At 35.3% G+C, this 15071-nt stretch overlaps 1 protein-coding gene across 1 annotated transcript in view; it reads left to right on the forward strand.

Annotated features, from left to right (window-relative positions):
- LOC149781960 (caspase-2-like) overlaps window positions 1-15071 on the forward strand; it is a 119294-nt gene that overhangs the window by 46059 nt on the left and 58164 nt on the right. Inside the window, exon 4 of the mRNA XM_089936142.1 lies at window positions 12454-12660. Coding sequence (XP_089792268.1) covers window positions 12454-12660 — 207 coding nt within the window. The remainder of the gene's footprint in view (window positions 1-12453; window positions 12661-15071) is intronic.

Genomic DNA, 15071 nt, shown 5'->3' on the forward strand with positions numbered 1-15071 from the left:
CAAATGTAGTTATCAATGGTCACAATCTACAATCATACAGTAGTTAAAATCTATCAAACGTAGTCATCAATGGTCATGAACTACAATCATACGGTAGTTAAAATCTATAAAATGTAATCATCAATGGTCACAATCTACAATCATACAGTAGTTAAAATCAGTCAAATGTAATCATCAATGGTCACAATCTACAATCATACAGTAGTTAAAATCTATCAAATGTAGTCATCAATGGTCACAATCTACAATCATATGGTAGTTAAAATCAATCATGCGGTAGTTAAAATCAGTCAAATGTAATCATCAGTGGTCATGATCTACAATCACACGATAGTTAAAATCTTTCAAATGTTGTCATCAATGGTCACAATCTACAATCATGCAGTAGTTAAAATCTATCATGCGGTAGTTAAAATCAGTCAAATGTAATCATCAATGGTCACGATCTACAATCATACTGTAGTTAAAATCAATCAAATGTAGTCATCAATGGTCACGATCTACAATTATACGGTAGTTAAAATCAATCATGCAGTAGTTAAAATCAGTCAAATGTAATCATCAATGGTCACGATCTACAAGCACACGGTAGTTAAAATCTTTCAAATGTAGTCATCAATGGTCACAATCTACAATCATACAATAGTTAAAATCTATCAAATGTAGTCATCAAATGGTCACAATCTACAATCATACGGTAGTTAAAATCAGTCAAATGTAATCATCAAATAGTCACAGTATGCAATCATACAATAGTTAAAATCTATAAAATGTAGTCATCAATGGTCACAATATACAATCATGCAGTTGTTAAAATCTATCAAATGTAGTCATCAAATGGTCACAATCTACAGTCATACAGTAGTTAAAATCTATCAAATGTAGTCATCAAATGGTCACAATCTACAATCATAGGGTAGTTAAAATCTATCAAATGTAGTCATCAATGGTCACAATCTACAATCATACGGTAGTTAAAATAAATCAAATGTGATCATCAAATGGTCACAGTATGCAATCATACGGTAGTTAAAATCTATAAAATGTAGTCATCAATGGTCACAATCTACAGTCATACAGTTGTTAAAATCTATCAAATGTAGTCATCAAATGGTCACAATCTACAATCATACAGTAGTTAAAATCTATCAGATGTAGTCATCAATGGTCACAATCTACAATCATACAGTTGTTAAAATCTATCAAATGTAGTCATCAAATGGTCACAATCTACAATCATACAGTAGTTAAAATCTATCAAATGTAGTCATCAAATGGTCACAATCTACAATCATACAATAGTTAAAATCTATCAAATGTAGTCATCAATGGTCACAATCTACAATCATACGGTAGTTAAAATCAATCAAATGTAATCATCAAATGGTCACAGTGTGCAATCATACGGTAGTTAAAATCTATCAATTGTAGTCATCAATGGTCACAATCTACAATCATACGGTAGTTAAAATCTATCAAATGTAATCATCAATGGTCACAATCTACAATCACACGGTAGTTAAAATCTATCAAATGTATTCATCAATGGTCACAATCTACAATCATACAGTTGTTAAAATCTATCAAATGTAGTCATCAATGGTCACAATCTACAATCATACGGTAGTTAAAATCAATCAAATGTAATCATCAAACGGTCACAGTATGCAGTCATATGGTAGTTAAAATCTATCAAATGTAATCATCATTGGTCATGATCTACAGTCATACTGTAGTTAAAATCTATAAAATGTAATCATCAATGGTCACAATCTACAATCATACGGTAGTTAAAATCTATAAAATGTAATCATCAATGGTCACAATCTACAATCACATGGTAGTTAAAATCAATCAAATGTAGTCATCAATGGTCACGATCTACAATCATATAGTAGTTAAAATCAATCAAATGTAGTCATCAATGGTCACGATCTACGATCATACGGTAGTTAAAATCTATCAAATGTAGTCATCAATGGTCATGATCTACGATCATATGGTAGTTAAAATCAAACTTAATCATCAGTGGTCACAATCTACAATCACACGGTAGTTAAAATCTATCAAACGTAATCATCAAATGGTCACAGTAAGCAATCATATGGTAGTTAAAATCTATCAAATGTAGTCATCAATGGTTACAATCTACAGTCACACGGTAGTTAAAATCTATCAAATGTAGTCATCAATGGTCACAATCTACAATCATACAATAGTTGAAATCAATCAAATGTAGTCATCATTGGTCACAATCTACAATCATACTGTAGTTAAAATCTATCAAATGTAGTCATCAGTGGTCACAGTCTACAATCATACTGTAGTTAAAATCTATCAAATGTAGTCATCAGCGGTCACAGTCTACAATCATACAGTAGTTGAAATCAATCAAATGTAGTCATCATTGGTCACAATCTACAATCATACAGTAGTTAAAATCTATCAAATGTAGTCATCATTGGTCACAGTCTACAATCATACCGTAGTTAAAATCAATCAAATGTAGTCATCAGTGGTTACAGTCTACAATCATATAGTAGTTAAAAGTCTGTCAGTTGTAATCATCCAGTGGTGAAGATGTATCTGTTGTTATAATGCATGTTTTAAAAAAGTCACAATTTTCCACTCATCAGAATATATAAATTGTAATAATGCAATTGTAAAAACTTGTTAACTGTAATGATCCAGTGGTTCAAATCTATAAATATATAAACTGTAATTATGCAGTTGTAAAATTCTGTCTATTGCAATCATCAGTTGGTGACAATCTTTTATTTGCAAACATTGAGTAATGACAATTTATCATTTGTAATCATTCAGTAGTTATGATCTATCAATTAGAATCATCTGGTGGATAAACTCTTTCAACTCTATTCATCCGGTGTTAAAAATCTATCAGTGAGTTGTTAACATCTGTCAGTTGTAATTATCCAGTGGTAAAAACATATAAACTGTACATCATAATCATCCTTTAGTTAAACTTATAAATTGTCATCATCCAATCATAAAAGTCTATAAATTGTAATTGTCCAATAGTTAAAACCTGTCAATTGTAAGCATCCATTGGTTAAAACATTCCTGCGATGGTCACAGTTTGAAAATTGTCATCATCCAATCAGAAAAGTCTATAAATTGTAGTTGTCCAATAGTTACAACATGTCAATTGTAAGCATCCATTGGTTAAAGCATTCCTGTGATGGTCACAATTTGAAAATTGTCATCATCCAATCAGAAAAGTCTATAAATTGTAATTGTTCATGCGATGGTCACAGTTTGAAAATTGTCATCATCCAGTAGTAAGTCTATAAATTGTAATTGTCCAATAGTTACAACCTGTCAATTGTAAGCATCCATTGGTTAAAGCATTCCTGTGATGGTCACAGTTTGAAAATTGTCATCATCCAATCAGAAAAGTCTATAAATTGTAATTGTCCAATAGTTACAACCTGTCAGTTGTAAGCATCCATTGGTTAAAGCATTCCTGCAATGGTCACAGTTTGAAAATTGTCATCATCCAATCAGAAAAGTCTATAAATTGTAATTGTCCAATAGTTACAACCTGTCTATTGTAAGCATCCATTGGTTAAAGCATTCCTGCGATGGTCACAGTTCGAAAATTGTCATCATCCAGTAGTAAGTCTATAAATTGTAATTGTCCAATAGTTACAAGCTGTCTATTGTAAGCATCAATTGGTTAAAACATTCATGCAATGGTCACAGTTTGAAAATTGTCATTTTCCAGTAGTAAAAGTCTATAAATTGTAATTGTCCAATAGTTACAACCTGTCAATTGTAAGCATCCATTGGTTAAAGCATTCCTGCGATGGTCAGTTTGAAAATTGTCATCATCCAATCAGAAAAGTCTATAAATTGTAATTGTCCAATAGTTACAACATGTCAGTTGTAAGCATCCATTGATTAAAGCATTCATGCGATGGTCACAGTTTGAAAATTGTCATCATCCAGTAGTAAAAGTCTATAAATTGTAATTGTCCAATAGTTACAACCTGTCTATTGTAAGCATCCATTGGTTAAAGCATTCCTGCGATGGTCACAGTTCGAAAATTGTCATTATCCAGTAGTAAAAGTCTATAAATTGTAATTGTCCAATAGTTACAGGCTGTCAGTTGTAAACATCCATTGATTAAAGCATTCATGCGATGGTCACAGTTTGAAAATTGTAATCATCCAATCAGAAAAGTCTATAAATTGTAATTGTCCAATAGTTACAAGCTGTCAGTTGTAAGCATCCATTGGTTAAAGCATTCCTGCAATGGTCACAGTTTGAAAATTGTCATCATCCAGTAGTAAAGGTCTATAAATTGTAATTGTCCAATAGCTACAACTTGTCAATTGTAAGCATCCATTGGTTAAAGCATTCATGCGATGGTCACAGTTTGAAAATTGTCATCATCCAGTAGTAAAAGTCTATAAATTGTAATTGTCCAATAGTTACAACCTGTCTATTGTAAGCATCCATTGGTTAAAGCATTCCTGCAATGGTCACAGTTTGAAAATTGTCATCATCCAGTAGTAAAAGTCTATAAATTGTAATTGTCCAATAGTTACAACCTGTTTATTGTAAGCATCCATTGGTTAAAGCATTCCTGTGATGGTCACAGTTTGAAAATTGTCATCATCCAGTAGTAAGTCTATAAATTCTAATCAGCCAGTATTTAAAATCTGTCGGCTGTAGTATATAGTGGTTCAGATTTAGAAATTGTAATCATCTAATAATTAAAATTTGTCAGCTCTAACCATGCAGTGATTAAAATATGTAAATTAGCATCATCCAATTTAAAAAATTTATCATTCAAAAATATCTGATGGTAAAAAAGATCAGTTGTAATTATCCAGTATATGTTGTTGAATCCATAAATTGTAAATGGTTTTATTTGGTAGTTTAAATCTGTAGTAATCAACCAGTGGTTAAAATCTATTATTTGCAATCATCAGGTTGTGAAAATCTATCAGTTTTAATCATTTCATTAGTTAAGATCTATCAGTTGTGGTCATCTAGTAGTTAAAATCTTTAACTTGTGATCATCCAATGGTGAAATCTGTTATAAGTATCCATTGGTATAAACCTTTCTGTTGTTATTATCCATTTGTAAAAATGTCAGTTCAGACCTGTAATTAATATAAAAAATTTCTTTGTGACCAGAAGAACTTTGAGATTGAAAAATGTACTGAGTCTTTACTATTCACTTTATCTGGCTGCCTGGTAGTGACTAAACTTGCTTGCCATCAGACAATTGAAGTAATGAAAACTACTGATCTGACAGGATATTTACCACCCATGGGATACCAGACTCCCACTAATTTCAATCCGTGCACTTGTAATCCTCCACTGACAAAAATCTATCTACTTAATATCATCCAGTGATAAAAAAAATCTTCAGTGGTAAATTATCCAGTGGTTAAAAGCTATAAGTTGTACTGATCCAATTGAAAATCTATAATTTGTCATCCTGACCAGTTGTTAAAATCTGTAATGAATTATTGTCAGTCACATGTGTTTTCAAGATCATAACTTTCCTTCTTTATATCCATTACCCATTTATAACTCATTACAAGTGCTACAGCTCCCTTGCAAATCAACCCTTCAAGTTTTTTTTGTTTTTTTTGCAACAAAAGTGCTAAAAGTGATCTGCCCACTTGTATGGAAGTCAGACAAGACTGATCTCCCTTTCTATAGAAGGACTGGCACCAAATCCCATTGATTCTACTTCCACTTATACTAGGAAGCATTCTCTTTTTCGAGGCTTCTTAAAGTTATTTCCACTGGTGTCATTTCACCATTTGAGCAATTTTAACGAGTTTTCAAATCCAGGGAATTATACTTCATCTGTTTTTCTTTTAAATCTTTCTCTACTCTTTATTTATTGGTCTAACTTCATCATATGATAAAGATGTCAATACCATTTTAATTACCTGCGTTAAGGTCTATAGTACTTCATTTCATATCGGTACACCAGGTATATAAAATTCTATTGTATTGCATATAGTAATTCGTACAATTATCTTAAATATGATACCTGATTGATTCACCTGTATATGCCATTATTTAGCCCTCTAATAATACAATTGTCAATACAATTTGCAGGACAGAGTGCACATGCTGCAAATTTTTTAAACTGGCAGAAGATAACCATGTTTCCTGTCTCTATTTTATGAGGTGCAATGCAGGTCATAAATGTGACGTATGCACATGATGGTCAGAAATCATCTTGGTAAAGATATTAAGAGGGCAAGGAAGGGAGTAAGAAAACACCATTAGAGATGCATTCTTCATTGGTATCATTTCCAATGTTGACTCAGTTTACAGCTTCTTATTATCAAAGACCTTGAAGGTGGAGAGCTCTTCCATCCATACAAAAATTAAGCTGGCAATATCATCATAGGCTTCACATACAGTGCGAAGTCCTGATCTTGTCTTAATGATCAAACAATTATTTCTGGCAGTACCTGTCCGCCAGAATCAGCTTGGTTTGGCAACCCATCTAGAATAGTGACATACCAATATACCCTTGTTTTGATTAATATGTTAATCTGTCCCAGGATAGCCAGTTGTTGACCTTGACATCAGATGTTAATTGGCTATGGTCAACACTAACACAGACATAGCCCCATCCTATGTCTGGGCTCCTTGGACTGGTACAGTAACATCTTTTCCTGGTATATCCAGGCCGGCTTGATGAAAGAGATAGCTCCCAACATCTAGAATTGCTACATCCAGCACCAAGTATGATACTAACTTCTCGTATTTCAGGTACCAGTATTGAGGAATAAATAGCCTCTATCCAGTACTGTCCTTCATGAAGTATTGCATACTGATACCTACCCTGGGCCTGGCACCAGTTATGGCAATGCTGTAGTGACAGATGCTTGGTACCATTCCTTGGTTATAAATTATTTGCTCAGTGTATGTCTGGAGATAACAGTGCCATCTTTATCTGCCAAGTTTGCAAGTTTCATCACAGGCATCTCATGAAATATCTCTATTACTCCACTTTTTTCTGTTTGATAATTTATGCTTGCAGGCACTATTTTCTTACTTCATCCAATGATGTCCAAAGGTCTCAGTCTACTGAGCTATGATCTAAGTTTTCCCAGCTTCTGCCACCTAAGTTTTGACCATTTCCTCACATACCATAATTGGCAACTCACAGTTCCTGCATTCAGCAATCTATTAGGAGCCATCCATATCTTGGCAGATTCCCCCCCCCACTCCCCCACATCACATTTTGACTCCCACCACCCACATCACATGTTGTCCCCTATACCCCCACATCACATTTTGTCCTAAAAACTCAGATTCTCCTCATATATGACATCACAAAGCTCTGACCCCCCCCCCACAATAAAAGTTTTTAAAAAAAATGAAATTGGTTTTAAATCTCATGTTTAGAAAAACACATGGCAATACAACACTGCATTCTGAATTATTTAATACTTAAAAGGACATAGTTTGATCAGTCTGGGTTTAGTCACCTGGAAACCTATGCTAAAGAGAAAAATTATGAACAGGAAAAAGACTTAAAATCCAATGAATAAAGTTGTAGACATCTCATCTCATGAATCTATTTCTCAATGTTCTCTTCCTCCCATGGTGATACTGCAGTGCTATATAGTTTACGTTTTCTTCGGTAGACGGTGCTGGTGTTGTTTTAGTGATGTCACTTTCTTTAAATAAAACCTACCCCCATCATCACACAAGTAGGCCCCCCCCCTCCAAGTGCATGACATCATTCATGGAGTACTCATTAGCCAAGAAAGATTGGCCAGCATTTAAACTACAACCAGTCTGGTCAAGATGCCAATGCATTGTATAGATAAGCAATAGAAATTGTTCTTCTTGGGACTTTACTCCAGACTTATATGGGCACTGGGTGGCCAAATGGTTTACAGTCCTCACCTTGACTCAGATCACTGCCATCACACTTCTGTCCGCATGGGTTTGAGTCTCTGGCTTAGCCAATGTGGGTATGTTTGAAAGCCTGTCAATAGCATCCCATTGGTTAGTTGTTCTTACTAGGTTCTTCCTCCACCAATTATACTGGTCACCATGAATAACCTATCATGCACTGTAAAAATGGTGTTAAACCCAAACAACAACAGCAACCATCACCATCAGATTATTATTGGTGCCAATGCCCAAAAAGGCACACTTTACCTGGTCATAGATCTCAGTTTTCTCAACCTTTTCATTTGTGGACCATGCTTTGGAATGAAGACATCAAAGCTGCTTCTCAAAACCATTTTGGGTGAAAGTTTCACGTTCAGGAATAAGGTGTAAATTCAGGGCTCTCCTTTTTTGTCTGAACATCAGTTTTTTAGTCTTCATGAGTAATATGGACAGAGTCTTATCACGCTTCAGAGTTAACTCCATGTCTGATTTCCATTATGTTATGTATATTTAATTTGCATTGTTTGTTAGTTTTTTTTTAAATTATTGTTTAAAATTTGAGGATATACAGTGAGTAATGAAACATTGTATATAGTGGCTGACCTTGTCCAACATCAGTGACAATATTGGTTGTTGTTGTTGTTGTTGTTGTTGTAGGGTTTAACACAATTTTTCAGCACAAGATAGGCTTTTACGTGGCAGCCAGTATAAATGGTGGAGGAAAAACCTGGGAAAACTCTGAAAATAACCACCGACCCATGAGATCTGTTTATATCGCTTCTGGTTTACCTTAAATTCCTTGTCAGTATTTGCTATTTTCTCAAAGTATAGCTTCTGAGTCTGGAAATATTATCTTGGGCAACCTGTTTAAGAAACCATTGTAGATGATTCTTATTGGCCCAGTGACAAATGATGCTTTTCCTAATGGATCAAGCAATCCTAGTTACAAAATGCTCTTGAAAAATTATAGTACCTCACCAGGCTTGCGATATGCAGATTTGACCTCAATTTGACCTCAATGAATTATGATCTGCACAAGTGCAGAATGCAGGCAGGAATGCATACCTCCTGCCTTCATTTTGGGAAGTCATCGGGTTGTGACTTGATCAGGAACATTCATCACAAGAGATGAGGGCTATAGGTGGCTCTCTACAGTTTCTGATTTTGCATAGAGTTAGAATTTTAAAGAAAAAGAATTTTCCCGGCTTTCCTCACATGTTTGTGTGTGTGTGTGATTTGGATTTTTAACGTAGCTTTAACAATTTTTCAGTCATATTGCTATGATGTCTGCAGTGTGACAGTTTATAGTGATGCCTAGCACTGGGGCATCATACCGCAGACATGTAGCATGATGTCCCACCTAGTCACATTATCCTGACACCAGGCCAACCAGTCCTAACACTAACCTCTTAATGCTGAGCACCGAGTGAAGCAGCTGTTAGTACCATTTTTGTAAGTCATTGATATGACTCGGCTGGGGATCGAACCCACAACCTCCTGCATCCGAGGTGGATGCTCTAACCACTAGGCCACCGGAGCGGTCTCCTCACATGTTATACTGGCTATTTGAAAAAGACCTTGTATATCTATGGTATAGTTCTAGGAACCTTTAATTCCCTTTATTTTGGTGTATGATTGATGGGTGTAATATGGGTTATAGATTATACAGCTTGGCCTTACTCCAGATGTGCATGTTTCGAAAAAGTGCTAGTTCTACTTGGTCATTTTCACTTTCTGAACTTGAGATAACTTATAAAAAAGAGGTGATAACTTTTTTTTACATTTTATATATTTGATAATTCATTCATTGCACTTTCAGAAGCTGGTATTTTCTAGTCTGGCAAAATTCATTTTCCCTATATTTATAGCTGCTGTGGATAATGTATTTTAGACTAATTCAGGCTGATTTTTTTTAGCACAAAGGAGCAGTCATTTTAGTTAGCAGAGTGCTTAGATCATGTACAGTCTCCAAAAGTACAATATTCAAAGAGATGTCAGCCACATTTCATTAAAGTAGCATAGAGTTATGCCAACATTCTCTCCACTGTACATGTTGTAAATGCAAACAACTTCACCTTACATACGTCACTCTCTCAAAAGTTACATATTAACTGGTGAGTGCCCCCATAATGAATGCATTTCAATCATGGCAGGAGATGCTGTCTCGAAATGGTATTCTGATCCCATCAGACAACTCTGTTGTGGTAAAAATTACATCATAAAGGCAAAGAGTTGGATCAAATCCCTAGAACTGTGCCTTCTGGTTTGTCAATTTTATCTGTCATCACTGACAGTTCCACATCAAAGTCTGGCACAAATTGTTCAGTTGAATTGTTCTAGCCGATTGATTGATCCATGATGGAATCAATTAATTAAAACTAATTAGTTCACCTCTTGGTATTAAGATGAATCCATGTCAACTGGCATCATCCACTTGTGGGTATAATTCATGGATAATTGATTTGTTTGTGGCAATAATCATGGATGAATTATCTATTTAGTTTTTCAGCTTAAAATTCCAGGAAAATTGTCTTTTATCACCTACTCAAGCAAATGCAAATGCAGGTATTTCATCTGAATCTGGAATTGTTGAACCTCACACCTGACACATATCAATCAAGCCCTCAAGGGGAAATACTTCTCAGAGAAAACAATGAAGTTGGCTCACAACTTTGAAAGCATACAAAGGGAAGTGGAGTTTTCTGTAATAGTTGCAAAGTGAATATATATCATTCTTTTGAAAGCCTGCTCCTCTAGTTAACTTATAATACTGGTATACCCTTTTAGCCTTCCTACTGTTACATTTTAAAACCTGTCACGGTGCATATCTGAGGTTCCATTACACCAGTATATGTTGGTTTTTACCAGTAAAATTTGCCTCTGTACTGAAAAACAGATGAGGCTGTTGGTATTCATGTATAGACAAACTATAAAATGTGTTTTAAGATTTGACAGTTAATGCCTCAACATCAAAGTCTGCAAGAGGCCATCTTACTCTTTTCATAGTTGTATATCCTTGCTGACTTTGACCAGTGAATGTTGGCAACAACACAGCACCAGGAGGAGAGTCAGCTTGTCTCTTTGATGGATCGCAGGTGATTGATTCAAAATGAAACAAACAATACAAATCAAAGCACACTCTCTGTTTCATACATCCATGCAGCCACTTTCTTCTTCATGCTGTTTATGTTGAAGAATCTGTAATCATGGCACAGTGATCAGTAAGTTCTCTGAGTTTTGAAATAAATGCTTGAATATCAGGATATTGTTTGTTATGGAGTTTAATTCTTTTGTATACCACTGGTGCTTTAATTTAGTCTTGTTCAAAACAAATTAATAACCAGGTGTTTATTTGCTTGGCGACTGACTTGGTTTGGATTTTGGTGGTTTCTATTTATAATGACTAAGTCATGTGACCTAGCCATGTTGAAGTTAAAAGCTTTCACTCACACCAAGCCACTAAAACTAAACATGTTATGGAAACACTTTAACTATTTACTTTATTAGTGAACTCTGAACCAAAGTTGGTAATTGTGTGTGGATTAAGTTGGTGTCAATATTGGAATTGGGCTGTACTATATTTTCTTCCACACAGTATAAAATTTTGTATCTTATTTGTAACTTGGTAAATTTTCAGGTTAGCATCATTAAATGTAGCTAAAAGTACCTAATTGATGTTAAATACTTTGTGTGAAATGAGTTAGATACCTTTAGCTACATTTAATGATGCTGACCTGATAATTTACTGAGTTACAGATAGGATAAAGTTCATGATGCTGTGTGGAACGAATTGTAGTGTCATGATGTTGATTTGTGACACTGTCCATTGCAAACACAGCTTCACCGAAGATTTAATTTTCTTACTCTAAAGTATTGTTTACAACATAATTTTCTCCACTCTGTGCAAGAGATAAACCATGCATTGATGATATTGGTTGATTAGCTTTTGTACTGGTAAAATTTGTCATGTATGAGTACCTGTGGTAGTACAACCCTAGTGGTAATGCTGACATATCTATAGATGGTATTTTGTGCCAGTTCCTTTATCCAAGGGGAGATCACTCTTGTCTGTTGTTGTTGTTGTTGTTGTGGGGTTTAACGCCATTTTTCAGCACACGATAGGCTATATATGGCGGCCAGTATTAATGGTGGAGGAAGAACCCGGGAAAACCCCGGAAAGAACCACCGACCCACGAGAAGCTACTGGCAAGCTTTCTCACATACCCACATTGGCTGAATCTTAGACTCGAACCGACGCAGGAAGAGGTGAGATGGCAGTGATCCGTAACGAAGAGCGCTTTAGACCACTCGGCCACTCGGGGCCCCCACTCTTGTCTGACTTCAAGCGATGTATGCAGATGATGTTTAGCAATTTACTGCTAAAAACAAGCTTGGGAGGGCTGAAGTTGTGAAGTAGTGGATGTATTCTTAATGTTTTATGATTTGTAATATCAAAGAAATGTGTTTTACTCTAAAAGTTATTTTGTCAGATTTAACCATGATATTATATTAAACTATACACACTGTTTTTTTTTTTACAGACATACAGCATGAAAAAGAAAAGAAGAGGAAGGGCAGTCATTATCAATAACAAGGAATTTTATGGACCAATGGAGAAAGAAAAAGATGGGGTCCTTCGTTGTGTGCTGTCCCCTAGATTTGGCACAGAAATGGATAGAGACAGGTTGAAAATACTGTTTGAACAGCTTTTCTTTGAGGTTATTGTGTATGAGGAACAAAAAGGACAGGTTGGTATTAGCTGTTGTTAGTGTTACTCCTGCATTTGAATTATTTTTTAAATTTCAAAAGGATCTGTTTTGCTCTTAGAAAAATCTGTTTATTATCAGAAATCTTACCCCAGCATATTATCAAATCTAATATCTCCATTTTTAGTAGTGAATCCCCTCAAAAATATACTGTTTTACAGATTTTTGTGATTTATTTTGTAATGCCTATATCATTAATATGTGTTTTAGTTCTTACAATTGTTTAATTTTTTAAATGTAGTAAAATGTGAACAGCTTAAAACTGACTGTCATGAACACCCAGGATCACTCACAGTTCTTGTATAGCTTTGTCTAAATCTCTGTAATTTAAATAGAAAATGCTGAAACAGTTCATCCTCAAACTCTCTAACTGAATTAAAGGTCAAATGACTTGGCTGTCAGCAGAATTCACTAATCTAGCCTGAAACTACTGAGTTATCATGCAAATAAAGTCTGCAATAGCTGTTGCTGGCATGATGTCCACATATCTCTCACCTGCAATAACTGTTGATGACATGATGCTCACATATCTCTCACCTGCATGAGCTGTTGCCGACATGATGCCCACATATCTCTCACCAGCATTAGCTGTTGCTGGCATGATGCCCACATATCTCTCACCTGCAATAGCTGTCACTGACATGATGCCCACATATCTCTGACTTGCAATAGCTGTCGCTGGCATGATGCCCACATATCTCTCACCTGCAATAGCTGTTGCTGCATGATGCCCACATATCTCTCACCTGCAATAGCTGTCACTGACATGATGCCCGCATATCCCTCACCTGCAATAACTGTTGATGACAGGATGCTCACATATCTCTCACCTGCAATAACTGTTGATAACATGATGCCCACATATCTCTCACCTGCAATAACTGTTGATGACATGATGCCCATATATCTCTCAGCAGCAGGGAAGTTGTACAGACCAGTGGTTCCAGACCAAATAAAGCTTCCTACGAGAACTTTCTCCGTAGAAGCCTCAGATTTCAAAAATAAGCCTTCCTACGAAAATTAATTTGCGTAAATTCACTCCCGACTGCAATTTTTTGTGTGCAAATTCAATGATTCTAGACAAGGAAAAAAAAGGGGGGGGGGGAAATTTATTCCGTCGATGAAGTTTGCAAAGTTTGGCTGCTGATCCTAATTTTACCTCGCATTAAAACAATATAGTTGAAAATAATATGAGTCCGAAAGCTAGTACAGTTGGAGAGCCTCATTCTGCCAGATTAGCGCGAGAGCAATTAGCGGCATTAAAGAAGCTTATCCCGACAAAACAATTATTCAAGAGAAATGTTCGTGGTTACGAAGATGTACAACATGGAATTGCCGAGGAATCATCGAAATGGTTGAAGCCAGTTACCGGAACAATCGAGCAAGTTGTATTTGGCGACGAAAAAGATCCGGATACTAAGAAAAAGGGAATCTTTCCCATGTTGAAAGGTATTGAGGAACAATCACGAACATTACCCGAGCGATTAGCAATAGCAGCAGCAGCAGCACAACAGGGAGGGCAGCCTGCAATTGCTTATAAAATAGGTAGTAAGGGAAAACCTGGAGTAGGAAAACCTAGAGTAGGAAAATCGGGAGTAAAAAAAGGGAAATTTAATATCGATGATTTAAGAGAAAATTTTACCGATGAGGGATGGAATATAATATCACAACCGTTATCTACGATATATAGTTTAGATCAATTTGGTCAGCTTGTGGAAGATATGTTTAGTATTCAAAATGAATATTTGACTGATATAGGAAGAGGAAGATATCGAAGTCGTAATATTTGGTTTAGTACGTTATATAGAGTTTATGCGGGAAAAACACAGGCGAGTGAAAGGGATCCATCTTTTAGGAGGTTTTTAACAGCAGCAGACGATAGATATAATTATAATAAACAAATGGCGGAAGAAAGAAAACAGCAAGAGAAAGAAAGAAAAGAACAGGAAAAGAAAGAAAAAACTAAAACACGAGGAAAAAAGGTAATACCACAGGAAGATATTCAACCACAGGAAGGAGATATTCAACCACAGGAATTAGGAGCTAGACCAAAAGAAAGAAAATCGAAAAAGAAAAAAGATCAGAGTGACCCGGAACCAATAGTTGTGTCCGAATATAAATCATCACCGGCTAGTAGTTCGTTTAAAATTGATCCTAGTATATCAGCGGATAATTATTTGGATAAAAATAAGTTGTATTTAATCAATAACGATCAATCAAGGATTATGATGGCTGCGGACGATTCTTCGGACAATAAAAGATTCTTTTTGCGAAAAGATATTGATGTTGATAAAATTAAATTACTTGATTGGTATGCGATGATTTATTTTGGTAGTTTAGGAAAACCAATAAGATATTCTGATGAAGATTTTGCGAAATTTTCATCGGATGTT

Source organism: Sinohyriopsis cumingii, chromosome 15 (genome assembly GCF_028554795.1).
Source record: "Sinohyriopsis cumingii isolate HCF-2022 chromosome 15, ASM2855479v2, whole genome shotgun sequence".
Taxonomy (NCBI): domain Eukaryota; kingdom Metazoa; phylum Mollusca; class Bivalvia; order Unionida; family Unionidae; genus Sinohyriopsis; species Sinohyriopsis cumingii.